Source organism: Pseudophryne corroboree, chromosome 1 (genome assembly GCF_028390025.1).
Source record: "Pseudophryne corroboree isolate aPseCor3 chromosome 1, aPseCor3.hap2, whole genome shotgun sequence".
In the NCBI taxonomy this organism is placed as follows: Eukaryota; Metazoa; Chordata; class Amphibia; order Anura; family Myobatrachidae; genus Pseudophryne; species Pseudophryne corroboree.
In genome coordinates this window covers 579952130-579974640 of record NC_086444.1, presented here as the reverse complement: position 1 = coordinate 579974640, position 22511 = coordinate 579952130, and the positions used below count along the sequence as shown (strand labels likewise).

The window sequence follows — 22511 nt, the reverse complement described above, 5'->3', positions numbered from 1 at the left end:
GGTGAAGTCCCCACTCCCCCGGGTGGAGGTCGTGTCTGCTGAGGAAGTCTGCTTCCCAGTTGTCCACTCCCGGAATGAACACTGCTGACAGTGCTATCACATGATTTTCCGCCCAGCGAAGAATCCTTGCAACTTCCGTCATTGCCCTCCTGCTTCTTGTGCCGCCCTGTCTGTTTACGTGGGCGACTGCCGTGATGTTGTCCGACTGGATCAACACCGGCTGACCCTGAAGCAGAGGCCTTGCTTGACTTAGGGCATTGTAAATGGCCCTTAGTTCCAGGATATTTATGTGAAATGACGTTTCCATGCTTGACCACAAGCCCTGGAAATTTCTTCCCTGTGTGACTGCTCCCCAGCCTCTCAGGCTGGCATCCGTGGTCACCAGGACCCAGTCCTGAATGCCGAATCTGCGGCCCTCTAGAAGATGAGCACTCTGCAACCACCACAGGAGAGACACCCTTGTCCTTGGAGACAGGGTTATCTGCTGATGCATCTGAAGATGCGATCCGGACCATTTGTCCAGCAGATCCCACTGAAAAGTTCTTGCGTGGAATCTGCCGAATGGAATCGCTTCGTAAGAAGCCACCATTTTTCCCAGGACCCTTGTGCATTGATGCACTGACACTTGGCCTGGTTTTAGGAGGTTCCTGACTAGCTCGGATAACTCCCTGGCTTTCTCCTCCGGGAGAAACACCTTTTTCTGGACTGTGTCCAGAATCATCCCTAAGAACATCAGACGTGTCGTCGGAATCAGCTGCGATTTTGGAATATTTAGAATCCACCCGTGCTGTCGTAGTACTACTTGAGATAGTGCTACTCCGACCTCTAACTGTTCCCTGGACCTTGCCCTTATCAGGAGATCGTCCAAGTAAGGGATAATTAAGACGCCTTTTCTTCGAAGAAGAATCATCATTTCGGCCATTACCTTGGTAAAGACCCGGGGTGCCGTGGACAATCCAAACGGCAGCGTCTGAAACTGATAATGACAGTTCTGTACCACAAACCTGAGGTACCCTTGGTGAGAAGGGCAAATTGGGACATGGAGGTAAGCATCCTTGATGTCCAGAGACACCATATAGTCCCCTTCTTCCAGGTTCGCTATCACTGCTCTGAGTGACTCCATCTTGAATTTGAACCTTTGTATGTAAGTGTTCAAGGATTTCAGATTTAAAATAGGTCTCACCGAGCCGTCCGGCTTCGGTACCACAAACAGCGTGGAATAATACCCCTTTCCCTGTTGTAGGAGGGGTACCTTGATTATCACCTGCTGGGAATACAGCTTGTGAATGGCTTCCAATACCGCCTCCCTGTCGGAGGGAGACGTTGGTAAAGCAGACTTCAGGAACCGGCGAGGGGGAGACGTCTCGAATTCCAATTTGTACCCCTGAGATACTACCTGCAGGATCCAGGGGTCCACTTGCGAGTGAGCCCACTGCGCGCTGAAATTCTTGAGACGGGCCCCCACCGTGCCTGAGTCCGCTTGTAAGGCCTCAGCGTCATGCTGAGGACTTGGCAGAAGCGGGGGAAGGCTTCTGTTCCTGGGAAGAGGCTGCCTGCTGCAGTCTTTTTCCCCTTCCTCTGCCCCGGGGCAGAAATGAGTGGCCTTTTGCCCGCTTGCCCTTATGGGGACGAAAGGACTGAGCCTGAAAAGACGGTGTCTTTTTCTGCTGAGAGGTGACCTGGGGTAAAAAGGTGGATTTCCCAGCCGTTGCCGTGGCCACCAGGTCCGATAGACCGACCCCAAATAACTCCTCCCCTTTATACGGCAATACTTCCATATGCCGTTTGGAATCCGCATCACCTGACCACTGTCGCGTCCATAACCCTCTTCTGGCAGAAATGGACAGCGCACTTACTCTTGATGCCAGAGTGCAAATATCCCTCTGTGCATCTCGCATATATAGAAATGCATCCTTTAAATGCTCTATAGTCAATAATATACTGTCCCTGTCCAGGGTATCAATATTTTCAGTCAGGGAATCCGACCAAGCCACCCCAGCACTGCACATCCAGGCTGAGGCGATTGCTGGTCGCAGTATAATACCAGTATGTGTGTATATACTTTTAAGGATATTTTCCAGCTTCCTATCAGCTGGTTCCTTGAGGGCGGCCGTATCAGGAGACGGTAACGCCACTTGTTTTGATAAGCGTGTGAGCGCCTTATCTACCCTAGGGGGTGTTTCCCAACGCGCCCTAACCTCTGGCGGGAAAGGGTATAATGCCAATAATTTTTTAGAAATTAGCAGTTTTTTATCGGGGGAAACCCACGCTTCATCACACACCTCATTTAATTCATCTGATTCAGGAAAAACTACGGGTAGTTTTTTCACACCCCACATAATACCCTTTTTTGTGGTACTTGCAGTATCAGAAATGTTCAAAACCTCCTTCATTGCCGTGATCATGTAACGTGTGGCCCTACTGGAAAATACGTTTGTTTCCTCACCGTCGACACTGGAGTCAGTGTCCGTGTCTGGGTCGACCATCTGAAGTAACGGGCGCTTTAGAGCCCCCGACGGTGTTTGAGACGCCTGTACAGGTAATAACTGATTTGCCGGCTGTCTCATGTCGTCAACAGTCTTTTGTAAAGTGCTGACGCTATCACGTAATTCCTTCCATAAGACCATCCAGTCAAGTGTCGACTCCCTAGGGGGTGACATCACTATTACAGGCAATTGCTCCGCCTCCATACCATTTTCCTCCTCATACATGTCGACACAACGTACCGACACACCGCACACACACAGGGAATGCTCTGATAGAGGACAGGACCCCACTAGCCCTTTGGGGAGACAGAGGGAGAGTTTGCCAGCACACACCAGAGCGCTATATATATACAGGGATAACCTTATATAAGTGTTTTTCCCTTATATAGCTGCTGTATTGATTTATCTGCCAAATTAGTGCCCCCCCTCTCTTGTTTTACCCTGTTTCTGTAGTGCAGGACTGCAGGGGAGAGTCAGGGAGCTTCCCTCCAACGGAGCTGTGAGGGAAAATGGCGCCAGTGTGCTGAGGAGATAGGCTCCGCCCCCTTCTCGGCGGCCTTTCTCCCGCTTTTATAAGGAAAAACTGGCAGGGGTTAAATGCATCCATATAGCCCAGGAGCTATATGTGATGTATTTTTTTTGCCATCTAAGGTATTTTTATTGCGTCTCAGGGCGCCCCCCCCCCAGCGCCCTGCACCCTCAGTGACCGGAGTGTGAAGTGTGCTGAGAGCAATGGCGCACAGCTGCGGTGCTGTGCGCTACCTTATTGAAGACAGGACGTCTTCTGCCGCCGATTTCCCGGACCTCTTCTGTCTTCTGGCTCTGTAAGGGGGCCGGCGGCGCGGCTCTGGGACCCATCCATGGCTGGGCCTGTGATCGTCCCTCTGGAGCTAATATCCAGTAGCCTAAGAAGCCCAATCCACTCTGCACGCAGGTGAGTTCGCTTCTTCTCCCCTTAGTCCCTCGGTGCAGTGAACCTGTTGCCAGCAGGATTCACTGAAAATAAAAAACCTATACTTAGGGGTATATGCAATTGCGGTCGAATTCCCGAAATTGTCGAATTTCGGGTCATTTTTGCCCCAAAAAAAAATTCGCCTATGCAATTCAGTGCTTTCCGACCAAAAAACGGACTTTCAAAATTCGACTTTTTGAAACTCGAATTTTTGCAAATTCGACTTTTCTGCAATGATACAAGTGCTGCAATTCGACCAAAGCATATTCAATTCAAGTTTGGAAATTCGACAGCAGTGCTTTTAGACAGCAAATTCGTCATTTTCAATCCGCCACACTTTGGAGGGTGAAAACAATAAAAAAAAAATTTAAACATGTTTTTTTTGGTGTTTTTTTTTTAGGAATAGCATATCTATTTATATTAGAAGGGATTAGGAACTTTTTTTTTTTTTTTTGGAGGCACAAATATTATTTATATATTTTTTAAAATATTTTTTTTTTTTTATTGCTGGAACGGTAAAATCCTTTAAAAAAATGGCGTGGGGTTCCCCCTCCAAAGCATAACCAGCCTCGGGCTCTTCGAGCTGGTCCTGGTTCTAAAAATGCGGGGAAAAAATTGACAGGGGATCCCCCGTATTTTTAAAACCAGCACCGGGCTCTGCGCCTGGTGCTGGTGCAAAAAATACGGGGGACAAAACGAGCAGGGGTCCCCCGTATTTTTCACACCAGCATCGGGCTCCACTAGCTGGACAGATAATGCCACAGCCGGGGGTCACTTTTATGCCGTGCCCTGCGGCCGTGGCATTAAATATCCAACTAGTCACCCCTGGCCGGGGTACCCTGGGGGAGTGGGGACCCCTTCAATCAAGGGGTCCCCCCCCCAGCCACCCAAGGGCCAGGGGTGAAGCCCGAGGCTGCCCCCCCCATCCAATAGGCTGCGGATGGGGGGGCTGATAGCCTTTTGTGATAATGAAAAGAATATTGTTTTTTCCAGCAGTACTACAAGTCCCAGCAAGCCTCCCCCGCAAGCTGGTACTTGGAGAACCACAAGTACCAGCATGCGGGAGAAAAACGGGCCCGCTGGTACCTGTAGTACTACTGGGGAAAAAATACCCAAATAAAAACAGGACACACACACCGTGACAGTAAAACTTTATTTCATACGTCGACACACACATACTTACCTATGTTCACACGCCAACATCGGTCCTCTTCTCCATGTAGAATCCACGGATACCTGAAAATAAAAGATCAATATACTCACCTCAGCCATGGTCCAGAGATACATCCACGTACTTGGCAAAAAAAGAAAACGAACACACGGGCCACCGGACTGAAAGGGGTCCCATGCTGACACATGAGACCCCTTTCCACGAATGACACCTGTCAGTGACAGCTGTCACACAAAGGTCTCTAAAGCCAATCAGGAAGCGCAACTTCGTTGCGCTCACCTGATTGGCTGTGCGCTGTCTGAACTCAGACAGCGCATCGCACAGCCCCGTCCATTTTATTCAATGGTGGGAACTTAGCGGCTAGCGGTGAGGTCACCCGCCAGTCAGCGGCTGACCGCGGGTAACCCCCCGGCTAGCCGCTAAGTTCCCACCATTGAAACTAATGGAGCGGCTTTGCGATGCGCTGTCACAGCACAGACAGCGCACAGCCAATCAGGTGAGCGCCACGGAAGTAGCGCTTCCTGATTGGCTGAAGGGACTTCAGTGACAGGAGTCACGTGATGTCCCGGCATTCGGGAGAAAGGGGTCTGATGTGTCAGCATGGGACCCCTTTCAGTCCGGTATGGAGCGGGTATTTGCGGTTTGTTTTTTTAACAAGTACGTGGATTATACTCTGGACATGGATGTACCTCTGGACGCTGGAAGGTGAGTATAATTTTTTCACAGGTACCCTCGGATCGTCGGAGACCGTGGCAGTCGGCGTGTCAACATAGGTAAGTATGTGTGTGTCGGTAGTGTGTAATAAAGTTTTACTATCAAGGTGTCTGTGTACTGTTTTTATTTGGGTATTTTTTTTCCAGTAGTACTACAGGTACCAGCGGTCCCGTTTTTCTCCCGCATGCTGGTACTTGTGGTTCTCCAAGTACCAGCTTGCGGGGGAGGCTTGCTGGGACTTGTAGTACTGCTGGAAAAAACAATATTCTTTTCATTATCACAAAAGGCTATCAGCCCCCCCATCCGCAGCCCATTGGATGGGGGGGGACAGCATCGGGCTTCACCCCTGGCCCTTGGGTGGCGGGACCCCTTGATTGAAGGGGTCCCCACTCCCCCAGGGTACCCCGGCCAGGGGTGACTAGTTGGATATTTAATGCCACGGCCGCAGGGCACGGCATAAAAGTGACCCCCGGCTGTGGCATTATCTGTCCAGCTAGTGGAGCCCGATGCTGGTGTTAAAAATACGGGGGACCCCTACTCTTTTTGTCCCCGGTATTTTTGGCACCAGCACCAGGCGCAGAGCCCGGTGCTGGTTTTAAAAATACGGGGGATCCCTGCCCAATTTTCCCCCGCATTTTTAGAACCAGGACCAGCTCGAAGAGCCCGAGGCTGGTTATGCTTTGGAGGGGGGACCCCACGCCATTTTTTTTTCCGGTTTTTTCCCGTTTTTTCCCGTTTTTTAAAATCGCGGCAAAATCCGCCAAATCGGACGATTTTCGCCCGCGGTTCTGGCGAATCCGTTTTTCATTGAATATGGTGAATTCCGGCAGCCACCTTCCGGAATTCACCTGTCGAATTAAGTCGGATTAAAAAACGGCGAAAAATTGCCGCGATTCGCCGTGAATTGCATATACGCCGTTTTTTAATTCGACTTAATTCGACAGGTGAATTCCGGAAGGTGGCTGCCGGAATTCACCATATTCAATGAAAAACGGATTCGCCAGAACCGCGGGCGAAAATCGGACGATTTGGCGGATTTTGCCGCGATTTTAAAAAACGGGAAAAAACGTGAAAAACCCGGAAAAAAAAATGGCGTGGGGTCCCCCCTCCAAAGCATAACCAGCCTCGGGCTCATCGAGCTGGTCCTGGTTCTAAAAATCCGGGGAAAAATTGGGCAGGGATCCCCCGTATTTTTAAAACCAGCACCGGGCTCTGCGCCTGGTGCTGGTGCCAAAAATACGGGGGACAAAAAGAGTAGGGGTCCCCCGTATTTTTAACACCAGCATCGGGCTCCACTAGCTGGACAGATAATGCCACAGCCGGGGGTCACTTTTATGCCGTGCCCTGCGGCCGTGGCATTAAATATCCAACTAGTCACCCCTGGCCGGGGTACCCTGGGGGAGTGGGGACCCCTACAATCAAGGGGTCCACCCCCCCCAGCCACCCAAGGGCCAGGGGTGAAGCCCGAGGCTGCCCCCCCCCCCATCCAATGGGCTGCGGATGGGGGGGCTGATAGCCTTTTGTGATAATGAAAAGAATAGTTTTTTCCAGCAGTACTACAAGTCCCAGCAAGCCTCCCCCGCAAGCTGGTACTTGGAGAACCACAAGTACCAGCATGCGGGAGAAAAACGGGCCAGCTGGTACCTGTAGTACTACTGGAAAAAAAATACCCAAATAAAAACAGTACACAGACACCTTGATAGTAAAACTTTATTACACACTACCGACACACACATACTTACCTATGTTGACACGCCGACTGCCACGGTCTCCGACGATCCGAGGGTACCTGTGAAAAAATTATACTCACCTTCCAGTGGCCAGAGGTACATCCACGTCCAGATATAAATCCACGTACTTGTTAAAAAAACAAACCGAACACCCGCTCCATACCGGACTAAAAGGGGTCCCATGCTTTCACATCAGACCCCTTTCTCCCGAATGCCGGGACATCACGTGACTCCTGTCACTGAAGTCCCTTCAGCCAATCAGGAAGCGCTACTTCCGTGGCGCTCACCTGATTGGCTGTGCGATGTCTGAGCTGTGACAGCGCATCGCAAAGCCGCTCCATTAGTTTCAATGGTGGGAACTTAGCGGCTAGCGGTGGGGTTACCCGCGGTCAGCTGCTGACCGGCGGGTGACCTCACCGCTAGCCGCTAAGTTCCCACCATTGAATAAAATGGACGGGGCTGTGCGATGCGCTGTCTGAGTTCAGACAGCGCACAGCCAATCAGGTGAGCGCAACGAAGTTGCGCTTCCTAATTGGCTTTAGAGACCTTTGTGTGACAGCTGTCACTGACAGGTCTCATTCGTGGAAAGGGGTCTCATGTGTCAGCATGGGACCCCTTTCAGTCCGGTGGTCGGGTATTTGCGATGTTATTTTGCCAAGTACGTGGATTTATCTCTGGACCATGGCTGAGGTGAGTATATTGAACTTTTCTTTTCAGGTATCCGTGGATTCTACTTGGAGAAGAGGACCGATGTCGGCGTGTGAACATAGGTAAGTATGTGTGTGTCGGCAGTGTGTAATAAAGTTTTACTGTCACGGTGTGTGTGTCCTGTTTTTATTTGGGTATTTTTTTCCCAGTAGTACTACAGGTACCAGCGGGCCCGTTTTTCTCCCGCATGCTGGTACTTGTGGTTCTCCAAGTACCAGCTTGCGGGGGAGGCTTGCTGGGACTTGTAGTACTGCTGGAAAAAACAATATCTTTTCATGATCACAAAAGGCTATCAGCCCCCCCATCCGCAGCCCATTGGATGGGGGGGGACAGCCTCGGGCTTCACCCCTGGCCCTTGGGTGGCTGGGGAGGGGGACCCCTTGATTGAAGGGGTCCCCACTCCCCCAGGGTACCCCGGCCAGGGGTGACTAGTTGGATATTTAATGCCACGGCCGCAGGGCACGGCATAAAAGTGACCCCCGGCTGTGGCATTATCTGTCCAGCTAGTGGAGCCCGATGCTGGTTTTAAAAATACGGGGGACCCCTACTCTTTTTGTCCCCCGTATTTTTGGCACCAGCACCAGGCGCAGAGCCCGGTGCTGGTTTTAAAAATACGGGGGATCCCCTGTCAATTTCCCCCCCGCATTTTTAGAACCAGGACCAGCTCGAAGAGCCCGAGGCTGGTTATGCTTTGGAGGGGGGACCCCACGCCATTTTTTTTTAGGATTTTACCGTTCCAGCAATAAAAAAATAAATAAAATAAAAATATATTTTAAAAAATATATAAATAATATTTGTGCCTCCAAAAAAAAAAAAGTACCTAATCCCTTCTAATATAAATAGATATGCTATTCCTAAAAAATAAAACACCAAAAAAAACATGTTTAAATTTTTTTTTATTGTTTTCACCCTCCAAAGTGTGGCGGATTGAAAATGACGAATTTGCTGTCTAAAAGCACTGCTGTCGAATTTTCAAACTTGAATTGAATATGCTTTGGTCGAATTGCAGCACTTGTATCAATGCTGAAAAGTCGAATTTGCAAAAATTCGAATTTCAAAGTCGAATTTTGAAAGTCCGTTTTTTGGTCGGAAAGCACTGAATTGCATAGGCAAATTTTTTTGGGGGGCGAAAATGACCCGAAATTAAACAATTTCGGGAATTCGACCGCAATTGCATATACCCCTTAAACTTTTTCACTAAGCAGCTCAGGAGAGCCACCTAGTGTGCACCCTTCTCGTTCGGGCACAAAAATCTAACTGAGGCTTGGAGGAGGGTCATGGGGGGAGGAGCCAGTGCACACCAGGTAGTCCTAAAGCTTTTACTTTTGTGCCCAGTCTCCTGCGGAGCCACTATTCCCCATGGTCCTTTCGGAGTTCCCAGCATCCACTAGGACGTCAGAGAAACAGGTATAATACACATACAACACAGCCTGATACTGATATATTGCAAGCCTGCCCTATTGCATGTGAGAGGAGACACAGGAGAGAGGACCCCAACGCACCCAGCGCTGCACAGCCCCACTGAGGCTGTCAGTGTTTTTATGTATAAACACAGTGAGACTGTAATATGATAAAATCCCTCAGAGGGATTGTTATTGTGCACTAGTATAGCGGCTCTCCCCTTTACACCCGGTACCAGCGATCCAGGGACCGTTTGGAGGAGCTGTGGAGGCTGCTGCTATGGAGAGGAAGGTGTCAAAATGCCACTGAGCCCGCTCTCATGTAGCTCCACCCCCCGCCATGGCACCAGATCTACTTCTGTATATTTATACTGGCCATGTCTTCCAATATGTACAACCTCACAAATGCTTGGTTTACTATATTTAGCCAGTCTCACTCAGGGGCTATAGCGGGTCCACCCCAGGAGGGACCCGTGCGCCACACCCATGCTTTCAGCTGCACAGTAAAACCGGGACAGCCCCCAAGCTGGGCCCCCAGTTGGTACTCACCACCGATTATCACCTTCAGGCAGCGTTAGGGGTGTGAGTCATGCTGCGGCAGCCAAGGCGCCATGCCCCGCTGAACAATCAGCCCCTCAGGACAGTGGTCCTGCAGCGGGGAAGCGGCTCTGCACCTCAAGAGACCGATGACCGCCCCACCCCTAACTCCCACGGTACAGGTATGCTGTTGTCCAAACAGCATACCGAAAGAAATAAAACTTTTTAAAATAAATTGAAGAAAAACTCTGGAGCTTGCAGAGTGTGCATCCTCTCCTGAGGGCACTTTTTTCTAAACTGAGCTGTAGGAGGAGGCATAGAGGGGAGGAGCCAGCACACCCGGTTGTAGAAACTTAAAGTGCACTGTCTCCTTTGGACCAGTCTATACCCATCGTACTAATTTGTCCCCAATATCCCTTATGAATGCTAAAGAAATAACAATGCACAGTAGACACTGGATGTTTATTACAGAATACTTGTACTAAATAATCAGATAGCAGTACACTTGTTCTTAACTAACACGGTCTAAAATGACATGTAGAATACTTAAGTGTCTGAAAATGCACAGCGCTGATGAGACAGGCGGCTTTACAGAGGAGACAGTGCCCAGCAGTCCCGGAGATCAGTCCAGCTACTTGTGAAAAGATGGCGCCAAAATCTCTGTCAGGGAGTGAGGGAGAGTGAAATACAGCTCCAGGGCGGGAACACCAGCAGCAGATGGCGCCCGCAGCTGGGGGAGGGGCTACAGGTCAGCACCTTATCCCCTATGCTGGTCCTCACCACCGGGTGCTGTGGAGACTATGTAAAACGGATTTTAGTAAATCCGACCTGTGCTCCCTCTCCTGGTGGATATAGTGGGGTACCTGTGCAGAACAGTGTCTACGCCAGCGGCTCGGTCGGTCTCCTGGGACCGCGATTTACCGGCGGGTCCCACCTGGGGGGCCCTCTTACCTCCTCCGTGATGTGCAGCCACGTGATCCAGGAGAGCGTCAGCGATGGTGTGCCTGAAGACCGGTCTACCTCCGCTGCAAATACCCAGGAACACGGCCGTGGGAGTATGCAGCGCTGCTGGGAGGTGATGGAGCTGCAGCACAGAATGTCAGAATGACAAACAGTGCTGCAGCCCTTGAAATCTTCTTAAAAAGCTCTTTTCAGGGCTGCCTAGCGGAGCCCTCCCTGTTAGTGACCTGTTCTGCAGGCACCAACTTACAAACTGAGCTCCAGTGCCCAGAGGCGGGGTTATAGAGGAGGCGGTGCAGTGCATCCTGGGAACAGTCAAAGCTTTAGCCTGTTGGTGCCTCAGATCAAGATCCGACTCTAAGACCCCGATGTATTCACTGTGGAATCCCAGTGTACCACGCTGCAGAAATTATGTTTCCCAGTAGTCTTAGATGCTGAAAGCTTTTCTGTTTGACCTAATTGATAAACATTTTCCTTTTTTTTTTTTTTTTTTTATTCCATAAACTGGGACAGCATAACTCGGACTAAAATTTTAATTAAGACATCCTACCATTACCCAAGTACCTTCTTAAAATTATAGATAATCAATGCTCTATACGACAACTTTAGAAATAAACAAACATTCTGTGTATGCAGATTATTAAAGAGGGTGTGGTATGGAAGGTAGATAGTAACTAGGTCGACAACTATTGTTAGACAGTAACTAGGTTGACAGGGTCTATAGGTCGACATGAGTTTATGTTTTTTTGGTGTTGTTTTCTTCGTAGAGTGACGGGGAACCCCAATTAGTGCACCGTGTCCCCTCGCATGGCTCGCTTCGCTCGCCATGCTTCGGGCAAGGTCGTAGTTCACGTGGACCGTTAGTATGAAAAGGATCAAAAAAAGATTTAAAAAACAAAACAAAACTTGTGTCGACCTTTTGACCTGTCGACCTAGAACAGGTCGACCTAGAGACCCTATCGACCTAGAAACCCTGTTGACCTAGTTACTGTGGACCAATAGTGGTCGACCTTTATAGCGTCGACCTAGAGACCGGATCCCATTAAAGATACTGGGGGATATTCAATTGTTTGAAAAGTCATTTGGGTGTCTGTTTTTTCTTATCTAATAGACAGGAAAAAGCAGACACCCAACCAACTTTTCATACATTTGAATTACCCCCAAAGAGTCCCTATAAGTATCCAAGGCAGCACAGTAGCAGTGGTGCTTCAAATCTCTGGAACCATGGAGTCTATGCCAATCAGGGAGAGATCGGTGGGGAGTTAGTTGCTCACCTTGGGATTTTGTACAGTTGCAAAGCATACTAGTAAATTAATGTCACTTGCATGTTCCAAAACATAGATCATTAGCTGCACTGGGATAGGGACCAATGTGAGTGATTACACAGTCTCTATAAAAGTGCTTCATAACATGCTTGCACTATTTAAAAAGGTTAGTAATGAGGTATTAAATAATGTAAGAGACTGGAATGCAACCAAAAAGACAAATCAAACAAACAATCACAGTGGAATTCATCTGTTATTTTATTATTCAGTCTCTTTCCTTAGATCCAATTCAAGCAGCACATAACTAAATATTGGAAGGATTACAGTACAGTAGAGCAGTTTGAGCAGACAGCAAGGATCACAATTATTTCCATATATTTGTACATGATAGTTTGAAATGTTGCTGTAATATACAGAAATTAAAATGAATAGTACGAGGTCCCATTACATATCTTTATTTCAGTTCTTGCACCTTCTGCTCCAAACTGGCTTGATTTGCTCCACTAAATTCATGTATCTGTAGGAAGATGAACAAACGTTGAACTAAATAATAACACTGTTAAAAAAAAAATAAGAAACACACTGTACGCAGGAATATGTAAATCTGTAAACCAGGGGTGGGGAACCTTTTTTCTACCAAGGGCCATTTGGATATTTATAAAATCCTTCGGGGGCCATACAAAAATTATCAACTCAAAAATTAGCCTGCCCCCAGTCAGTAGTTATGTCCCAGTAGATATGCCCCCAGTAGTGCAGTGCCAGATACACATATGCTCCCACAGTGCCAGATATGCCCACACAGTGCCAGGTACACACATGCCCCCACCCCACTGTACTGCACACCACTGCTGCTCCAGTGCTCTGGCTGCTGGCCTTCTGCTGCTGTTTGTGTCAGGGGTGGAGAGCGCAGCGTGCGCCTCTCCTGCTCCTTAGTGCGCAGTCCAGCGGCGGCGTGCGTCATATATCAGGCAGGGAGGAGAGAGCAGCTATGTCGGCGGCGGCGTGTAGGACCTCAAACCAGCCGACGGTTCATGAGCCAATCAGAGCTCGCGGACCGGCAGCGGCGGCTCCTGATTGGCTCACGAACAGGCGGCTGCTTTGAGATCCTACATGCTGCCAGACATAGCTCCGCTTTCCTCCCTGCCCTGACAGAGGACACATGCCGCCGCCGGACTGAGCACAAAAGGGCAGGATAGGCGCATGCTTTGCTCTCCTCCCCTAACACACACAGCAGCGGCTGCCAGTATAGGTGGACGGGCGGCGGTACTGTGTACCGGCTGTCCGGGCCAGATAAAGTGGCTTTGCGGGCCTTATACAGCCCGCGGGCTGGAGGTTCCCCACCACCGCTGTAAACGCAGCATGGTATAGTATATCTGTTGGGAAAACAGCAGTGATTGCAGCGTAACGAGGACAGACGGACACATTTACACACTAAATAAAGCAACGCACTGTGCGCAGAGCTATATGTAACTTGCGGCTGCAGAAGGGAGATCAGGGGGCATAAAATACAAACACAAATTAAGCAAATGTTTTCAGTTGCACAGATCTTGAACTACATAATTTACAAGAAAGTCTTGTACCTGGTGCAAGTTAGTGGATTACTAACATGGTTACAGCTTTGCTCTAGGGCAGTTTCCCAAACTCTGCCATCATAGTCCATGTTTAAAGAATATCCATGATTAAGATCAGATGGTTACATCAAATTGACTGAGGTACTAATTACATGACCAGTGCTAAAGCATGGACATCCTTAAAACCTAGACTGTAATGGCAGAGTTTGGGAACCTCTGCTCGAGGGGCATCTCTAGAGATGATCTATGGTTGTACATAGTTTAAAGCTGGGTACACACTTGGACGGGCATTCGTTCCGACATCGGAATGTATGCCTGTCAGCCCAGACTGCCATACACAATTGAACAATGTTAATGAAGGACGAATAATTATGTTACATCCTTCACTAGCATACTACAGGATGCTAGCAATAGCATCAGGTTTGATATGCAGCAGATCAAGCCTGACAACGTCTCTAGTGACCCGCATATTGGGATTACAAACTGCACGATATGCGCTGATGTGAGCAATATGTCAGTCCAATCCGCCAGATCTGATGACATCACTGTGTGTAGCCAGCTTAAGAAGAATGCTATACAAAATACACGTGAAAATCCACGTGTATAAACGCCTTCTTTGCTCATACGCATAAAGGACATTTTTGCATTAAACACTCTAATACACCCACAGGCTTTATGGTTTCATACACAGACAGTTTCTGTGACACTTTAGCTGACCTGCATTAGATACACCAAGCACACTGTACTAAGCTTGTCAAATGAGAGTCGTTTAGTGATGTAAGGGCCTCTTCCGCTCACGTAGATTGCGTGAGGGATGTTTTTGTTTGTTTATTGTCCTAGTAGTAAGAAGCATAGGGCCAGATGATTCTAAAAGCATCATATGCAAGTATTGGTGATGCAGAGTCATACTGTACGTTTTAGAATTGTATCTCCACTTGCAACATATGCATGTTCAATGGTTCATAGGGTACACGGTCTATAATGAAAAGCCTTTAGAGCTGCTGTATAGGATATCCCCTGCTACAGCAAGACCCAAGCAGTATTGAAGGTCATGGTTATAAAGGGAGACCTTACCATTAAATATGTATCAGGGCGAGAGCAGTTACATGACACAGAACATGACAGGAGATAAGGACCATATAACCCATCAAATCTGCCAAATTATTTTATTTATTGCTGAATACCTCATGTGCCAATTTCCCTCCCATGGTCATTTAATACAACTGTATAATTTCCTGCATTGATTTGCCCACTGGTTCTATAGTTCCATTTTGTGTGTATTCAGTTCTTGCTTACTAAATGTCATTAAAAACAATGCAAGCAAAAACAACCCAGCCAAATTACTATAACACACGCATCCCTTAAGCTGCACACTGGACAAATAACAAGTTCATTGTCATTGCCCTGATCGTAATACTTCTTGCTTAAAACGCACACTAACCTATATTTGTCATTACTTTAAAAGGTACTCTGCCTCAATGTTAATTGCCAATAGACATACTAATCTCAATGGCCCTCATTCCGAGTTGTTCGCTCGGAGATTTTCATCGCATCGCAGTGAGAATTCTCTTAGTGCGCATGCGCAATGTTCGCACTGCGACTGCGCCAAGTAACTTTACTATGAAGAAAGTAAGTTTACTCACGGCTTTTTCATCGCTCCGACGTTCGCATTGTGATTGACAGGAAAATAAGAATTTACTTACCGATAATTCTATTTCTCGGAGTCCGTAGTGGATGCTGGGGTTCCTGAAAGGACCATGGGGAATAGCGGCTCCGCAGGAGACAGGGCACAAAAAAGTAAAGCTTTACTAGGTCAGGTGGTGTGCACTGGCTCCTCCCCCTATGACCCTCCTCCAGACTCCAGTTAGGTACTGTGCCCGGACGAGCATACACAATAAGGGAGGCATTTTGAATCCCGGGTAAGACTCATACCAGCCACACCAATCACACCGTACAACTTGTGATCTAAACCCAGTTAACAGTATGACAACAGAAAGGGCCTCTTAAAGATGGCTCCTTAACAATAACCCGAATTAGTTAACAATAACTATGTACAAGTATTGCAGATAATCCGCACTTGGGATGGGCGCCCAGCATCCACTACGGACTCCGAGAAATAGAATTATCGGTAAGTAAATTCTTATTTTCTCTATCGTCCTAAGTGGATGCTGGGGTTCCTGAAAGGACCATGGGGATTATACCAAAGCTCCCAAACGGGCGGGAGAGTGCGGATGACTCTGCAGCACCGAATGAGAGAACTCCAGGTCCTCCTTTGCCAGGGTATCAAATTTGTAAAATTTTACAAACGTGTTCTCCCCCGACCACGTAGCTGCTCGGCAGAGTTGTAATGCCGAGACCCCTCGGGCAGCCGCCCAAGATGAGCCCACCTTCCTTGTGGAGTGGGCTTTTACAGTTTTAGGCTGTGGCAGGCCTGCCACAGAATGTGCAAGTTGAATTGTGTTACAAATCCAACGAGCAATCGACTGCTTAGAAGCAGGTGCGCCCAACTTGTTGGGTGCATACAATATAAACAGCGAGTCAGATTTTCTGACTCCAGCCGTCCTTGCAATGTATATTTTTAAGGCTCTGACAACGTCCAACAACTTGGAGTCCTCCAAGTCGCTAGTGGCCGCAGGCACCACAATAGGTTGGTTCAGATGAAATGCTGATACCACTTTAGGGAGAAAATGCGGACGAGTCCGCAGTTCTGCCCTATCCGAATGGAAGATTAGATAAGGACTTTTATAAGATAAAGCCGCCAATTCAGATACTCTCCTGGCAGAGGCCAGGGCTAGTAACATAGTCACTTTCAATGTGAGATATTTCAAATCCACCTTTTTCAATGGTTCAAACCAATGGGATTTGAGGAAATCTAAAACTACATTTAGATCCCACGGTGCCACCGGAGGCACCACAGGAGGCTGTATATGCAGTACTCCCTTGACAAAAGTCTGGACCTCAGGGACAGAGGCCAATTCTTTTTGGAAGAATATTGACAGGGCCGAAATTTGAACCTTAATGGATCCCAATTTGAGACCCATAGATAATCCTGATTGCAGGAAATGTAGGAAACGACCCAGTTGGAATTCCTCCGTCGGAACCCTCCGATCCTCGCACCACGCTACATATTTTCGCCAAATGCGGTGATAATGTTTCACGGTGACTTCCTTCCGTGCCTTAATCAAGGTAGGAATGACTTCTTCTGGAATGCCTTTCCCTTTTAGGATCTGGCGTTCAACCGCCATGCCGTCAAACGCAGCCGCGGTAAGTCTTGAAAAAGACAGGGACCCTGCTGTAGCAGGTCCCTTCTCAGAGGTAGAGGCCACGGTTCGTCCGTGAGCATCTCTTGAAGTTCCGGATACCAAGTCCTTCTCGGCCAATCCGGAACCACTAGTATTGTCCTTACTCTTCTTTGCCGTATGATCTTCAATACCTTTGGTATGAGCGGCAGAGGAGGAAACACATACACTGACTGGTACACCCAAGGAGTTACCAGTGCGTCCACAGCTATTGCCTGTGGATCTCTTGACCTGGCGCAATATTTGTCCAGTTTCTTGTTGAGGCGAGACGCCATCATGTCTACAATTGGTCTTTCCCAACGGTCTATTAACATGTTGAAGACTTCTGGATGTAGACCCCACTCTCCCGGATGAAGATCGTGTCTGCTGAGGAAGTCTGCTTCCCAGTTGTCCACGCCCGGGATGAACACTGCTGACAGTGCTATCACGTGATTCTCCGCCCAGCGAAGAATCTTGGCAGCTTCTGCCATTGCACTCCTGCTTCTTGTGCCGCCCTGCCTGTTTACATGGGCGACAGCCGTGATGTTGTCCGACTGAAACAACACCGGCTTTCCTTGCAGGAGAAGTTCCGCCTGGCTTAGAGCATTGTAGATTGCTCTTAGTTCCAGAATGTTTATGTGAAGAGACTTTTCCAGACTCGTCCATACTCCCTGGAAGTTTCTTCCTTGTGTGACTGCTCCCCAGCCTCTCAGGCTGGCGTCCGTGGTCACCAGGATCCAATCCTGAATGCCGAATCTGCGGCCTTCTAATAGGTGAGCCTTCTGCAACCACCACAGAAGTGACACCCTTGTCTTTGGTGACAGGGTTATTCGCAGGTGCATCTGCAGATGCGACCCTGACCATTTGTCCAACAGATCCCTTTGGAATATTCTTGCATGGAATCTGCCGAATGGAATTGCTTCGTAAGAAGCCACCATTTTTCCCAGGACTCTTGTGCATTGATGTACTGACACTTTTCCTGGTTTTAGGAGGTTCCTGACCAGATCGGATAACTCCTTGGCTTTTTCCTCTGGAAGGAAAACCTTTTTCTGAACCGTGTCCAGAATCATTCCTAGGAACAGCAGACGAGTTGTCGGGATTAAATGGGATTTTGGAATATTCAGAATCCACCCGTGTTATCTTAGCACCTCTTGAGATAGTGCTAAAGCTGTCTCCAGCTGTTCTCTGGACCTTGCCCTTATTAGGAGATCGTCCAAGTATGGGATAACTAATACGCCTTTTCTTCGAAGAAGAATCATCATCTCGGCCATTACCTTGGTAAAGACCCGAGGCGCCGTGGACAATCCGAACGGCAGCGTCTGAAACTGATAGTGACAGTTTTGAACAATGAACCTGAGGTACCCCTGGTGTGCGGGGTAAATCGGAACGTGTAGATACGCATCCTTGATGTCCAAGGATACCATAAAGTCCCCTTCTTCCAGGTTCGCTATCACTGCTCTGAGTGACTCCATCTTGAACTTGAACTTTTTTATGTAGAGGTTCAAGGACTTCAGATTTAGAATAGGCCTTACCGAGCCATCCGGCTTCGGTACCACAAATAGAGTGGAATAATACCCCTTTCCTTGTTGTAATAGGGGTACTTTGACTATCACCTGCTGAGCGTACAGCTTGTGAATGGCTTCCAACACCCTCTCCCTTTCGGAAGAGACGGTTGGTAAGGCAGACTTCAGGAAACGATGAGGAGGATCCGTCTCTAATTCCAACCTGTACCCCTGAGATATTATCTGCAGGATCCAGGGGTCTACCTGCGAGTGAGCCCACTGCGCGCTGTAATTTTTGAGACGGCCCCCCACTGTCCCCGAGTCCGCTTGAGAGGCCCCAGCGTCATGCTGAGGTTTTTGCAGGAGCCGGGGAGGGCTTCTGTTCCTGGGAAGGAGCTGCCTGTTGGTGTCTCTTCCCTCTTCCTCTGCCTCGTGGCAGGTACGACAAGCCCTTTGCTCTCTTATTTTTGTAGGAGCGAAAAGGCTGCGGTTGAAAGGTCGGTGCCTTTCTCTGTTGGGGAGTGACTTGAGGTAAAAAAGTGGATTTCCCGGCAGTAGCCGTGGCCACCAAGTCTGATAGACCAACTCCAAATAACTCCTCCCCTTTATACGGCAAAACCTCCATGTGACGTTTTGAATCCGCATCGCCTGTCCACTGTCGTGTCCATAAGGCTCTTCTGGCTGAAATGGACATAGCACTCACCCGAGATGCCAGTGTGCAAATATCCCTCTGTGCATCACGCATATAGATAAATGCATCCTTTATTTGTTCTAACGACAGTAAAACATTGTCCCTATCTAGGGTATCAATATTTTCAATCAGGGATTCTGACCAAACTACTCCAGCACTGCACATCCAGGCAGTTGCTATAGCTGGTCGTAGTATAACACCTGCATGTGTGTATATATTCTTTTGAATAACTTCCATCTTTCTATCTGATGGATCCTTAAGTGCGGCCGTCTCAGGAGAGGGTAACGCCACTTGTTTGGATAAGCGTGTGAGCGCCTTGTCCACCTTAGGGGGTGTTTCCCAGCGCGCCCTAACCTCTGGCGGGAAAGGGTATAATGCCAATAACTTTTTTGAAATTATCAACTTTTTATCAGGAGCAACCCACGCTTCATCACACACGTCATTTAATTCTTCTGATTCAGGAAAAACTGTTTGTAGTTTTTTCACACCATACATAATACCCTGTTTTACGGTATCTGTAGTATCAGCTAAATGTAACGTCTCCTTCATTGCCAAAATCATATAACGTGTGGCCCTACTGGAAAATACGTTTGAATTTCTACCGTCGTCACTGGAATCAGTGCCCGTGTCTGGGTCTGTGTCGACCGACTGAGGCAAAGGGCGTTTTACAGCCCCTGACGGTGTTTGAGGCGCCTGGACAGGCATTAATTGATTGTCCGGCCGCCTCATGTCCTCAACTGACTGTTTAAGGGAAGATAAACCATCACGTAATTCCACAAATAAAGGCATCCATTCTGGTGTCGACCCCCTGGGGGGTGACATCTGCATATTTGGCAATTGCTCCGCCTCCACACCAATATCGTCCTCATACATGTCGACACCACGTACCGACACACACCGCAAACTCACAGGGAATGCTCTAATGAAGACAGGACCCACTAGCCCTTTTGGGGAGACAGAGGGAGAGTCTGCCAGCACACACCACAAAGCGCTATATATACAAGGGATATCCTTATATTAAGTGCTCCCTTATAGCTGCTTTAATATATATATATATATATAGCCATTAATGTGCCCCCCCTCTCCGTTTTACCCTGTTTCTGTAGTGCAGTGCAGGGGAGAGACCTGGGAGCCGTTCTGACCAGCGGAGCTGTGACAGAAAATGGCGCCGTGTGCTGAGGAGATAGGCCCCGCCCCTTTTTCGGCGGGTTCTTCTCCCGCTATTTTTCCAGTCAGGCAGGGGTTAAATATCTCCATATAGCCCCTATGGGCTATATGTGAGGTATTTTTAGCCTTGTATAAGGTTTATATTTGCCTCTCAGAGCGCCCCCCCCCAGCGCTCTGCACCCTCAGTGACTGCCCAGTGAAGTGTGCTGAGAGGAAAATGGCGCACAGCTGCAGTGCTGTGCGCTACCTTATGAAGACTGAGGAGTCTTCAGCCGCCGGTTTCCGGACCTCTTCACGCTTCAGCATCTGCAAGGGGGTCGGCGGCGCGGCTCCGGGACCGGACTCCACGGCTGGGCCTGTGTTCGATCCCTCTGGAGCTAATGGTGTCCAGTAGCCAAGCAGCAAATCCACTCTGCATGCAGGTGAGTTTACTACTTTCCCCCTAAGTCCCACGTTGCAGTGATCCTGTTGCCAGCAGGACTCACTGTAAAGAAAAAAACCTAAACTAAACTTTCTCTAAGCAGCTCTTTAGGAGAGCCACCTAGATTGCACCCTTCTCGTTCGGGCACAAAATCTAACTGGAGTCTGGAGGAGGGTCATAGGGGGAGGAGCCAGTGCACACCACCTGACCTAGTAAAGCTTTACTTTTTTGTGCCCTGTCTCCTGCGGAGCCGCTATTCCCCATGGTCCTTTCAGGAACCCCAGCATCCACTTAGGACGATAGAGAAATGGGTGTTACTGGGCGGAGGCACGGCGTTTTAGGGGCGTGTGGCTGGAAACGCTACCGTTTCCGGAGAAAACGCAGGAGTGGCCGGGGAAACGGTGGGTGTGCCTGGGCGAACGCTGGGTGTGTTTATGACGTCAGCCAGGACCGAAAAGCACTGAACTGATCGCACAGGCAGAGTAAGTCTGAAGCTACTCAAAAACTGCTAACTCGTTTGTAATCGCAATATTGCGCATACATCGGTCGCACATTTAAGAAGCTAAGATTCACTCCCAGTAGGCGGCGGCTTAGCGTGTGTAACTCTGCTACATTCGCCTTGCGAGCGATCAACTCGGAATGAGGGCCAATGTTCTTTGCTTTGAGAGTGGTAATTGCAGGGACAGCATATTTAGTGCAAAAGAACAGCTGCAGTTAAGAGGGCTATCCTATCAATATTCAGAAATATATATGGAAAGGATACAGAAGTTTATCAGAACTGAAGGATAATGGAAATGTTGATCATGGCCCTTATACTACACTTTGCCTCATAGTCAGGCACAAAGGACTAAACCAGATTACAGAGTTAAAAGGACTTGTTAAAAATATAAAAGTTTATTGTATTTTCAGGTCATTTTATTTAGGACATAAAAAATAAAATAAAAGTGAGATACATACCCGCTCTCCATTTTTATAGAAATGAAATGTTGGCATACATTTGATGTCACAGTGTGATGCAACATCCTATAAAAGGAGAAAATAGTTTACTGAAGGTTCAACGGTGTAGAAATATCTGTACATGTAGCTAGTAATCAGCCTTATACTGCATGCCATAACTTCGCATAACAAAATAGGGATCATTTATTCCTTTTAAAATAAATTGATTTGTTACCAAGTAGTTTTGTATGGTATCAATTTCATGCACTTTGAATATTGTTATAACAGCGTGAGCTCTAATCAGGAAGAAGAAAAGAAACGAAACAAAACAAAAACACCACCAGGGATTTCACAAAGAATTATTTCACCTGAGCATCATCTACATCCACTTTAAGGAACACGACATCTGTGTATTTTGCAGACAAGCCCTAGAAACAAACACAAAAAAAAAAAAAAAAACTGTTTTATTTGATGTAGACATGCAAAGAAAAACCAGACAAAAAAAATAAAATCTAGTTTCATATGACAAATACTTTAAAGATTTTTGTTGTTCGTCAAGTGCCCTTATTTAACCACTAGTTTAATCACTAGTTAAAAGCACGTCAAAATGACAGCTTTATTCAGTATGAGTCACATCTGTGATGTGGTTGCATACTCCCGAATATCAGTCCAGTGCACACAGAGTTCTGGGCATGGTCTGTGTAGGTTGTGAGAGGGGCAAGCACAGGACCCGCACCCCTCCGCCAGCACGCAGTTTAAAGCAGTTGAGCAGATTATCTAATCCGCCTCACAAATCCCCTCTTCCTTCCGTTCACCACACTGCTCACCCCACACAGGGTCTCACCCCTTTCTGCTAGACTGATTCACCTTTTCGCCGCGCCAGTATGCGGCCACATGAGTACGGGAAGGAGTTATCCGGAGGCTCAGCTGCCGCACAAGTGCATTGAGCTTATCATCAGAACCTAAGATGTATGTGAGCTTGTTTTATTATTAATAGGAATTGTAAATGTTTTACTCACACC

At 48.0% G+C, this 22511-nt stretch overlaps 1 protein-coding gene across 1 annotated transcript in view; it reads right to left on the bottom strand.

Moving 5' to 3' along the window:
• Positions 1–12157: 12157 nt before the first annotated feature.
• LOC134900125 (thioredoxin-like) overlaps positions 12158–22511 on the bottom strand; it is a 29637-nt gene continuing 19283 nt past the window's right edge. Inside the window, exons 3-5 of the mRNA XM_063914220.1 lie at positions 21858–21917; positions 21511–21576; positions 12158–12440 (exon numbers count right to left, since the gene is read on the bottom strand). Coding sequence (XP_063770290.1) covers positions 12378–12440; positions 21511–21576; positions 21858–21917 — 189 coding nt within the window. The 3' untranslated portion in view covers positions 12158–12377. The remainder of the gene's footprint in view (positions 12441–21510; positions 21577–21857; positions 21918–22511) is intronic.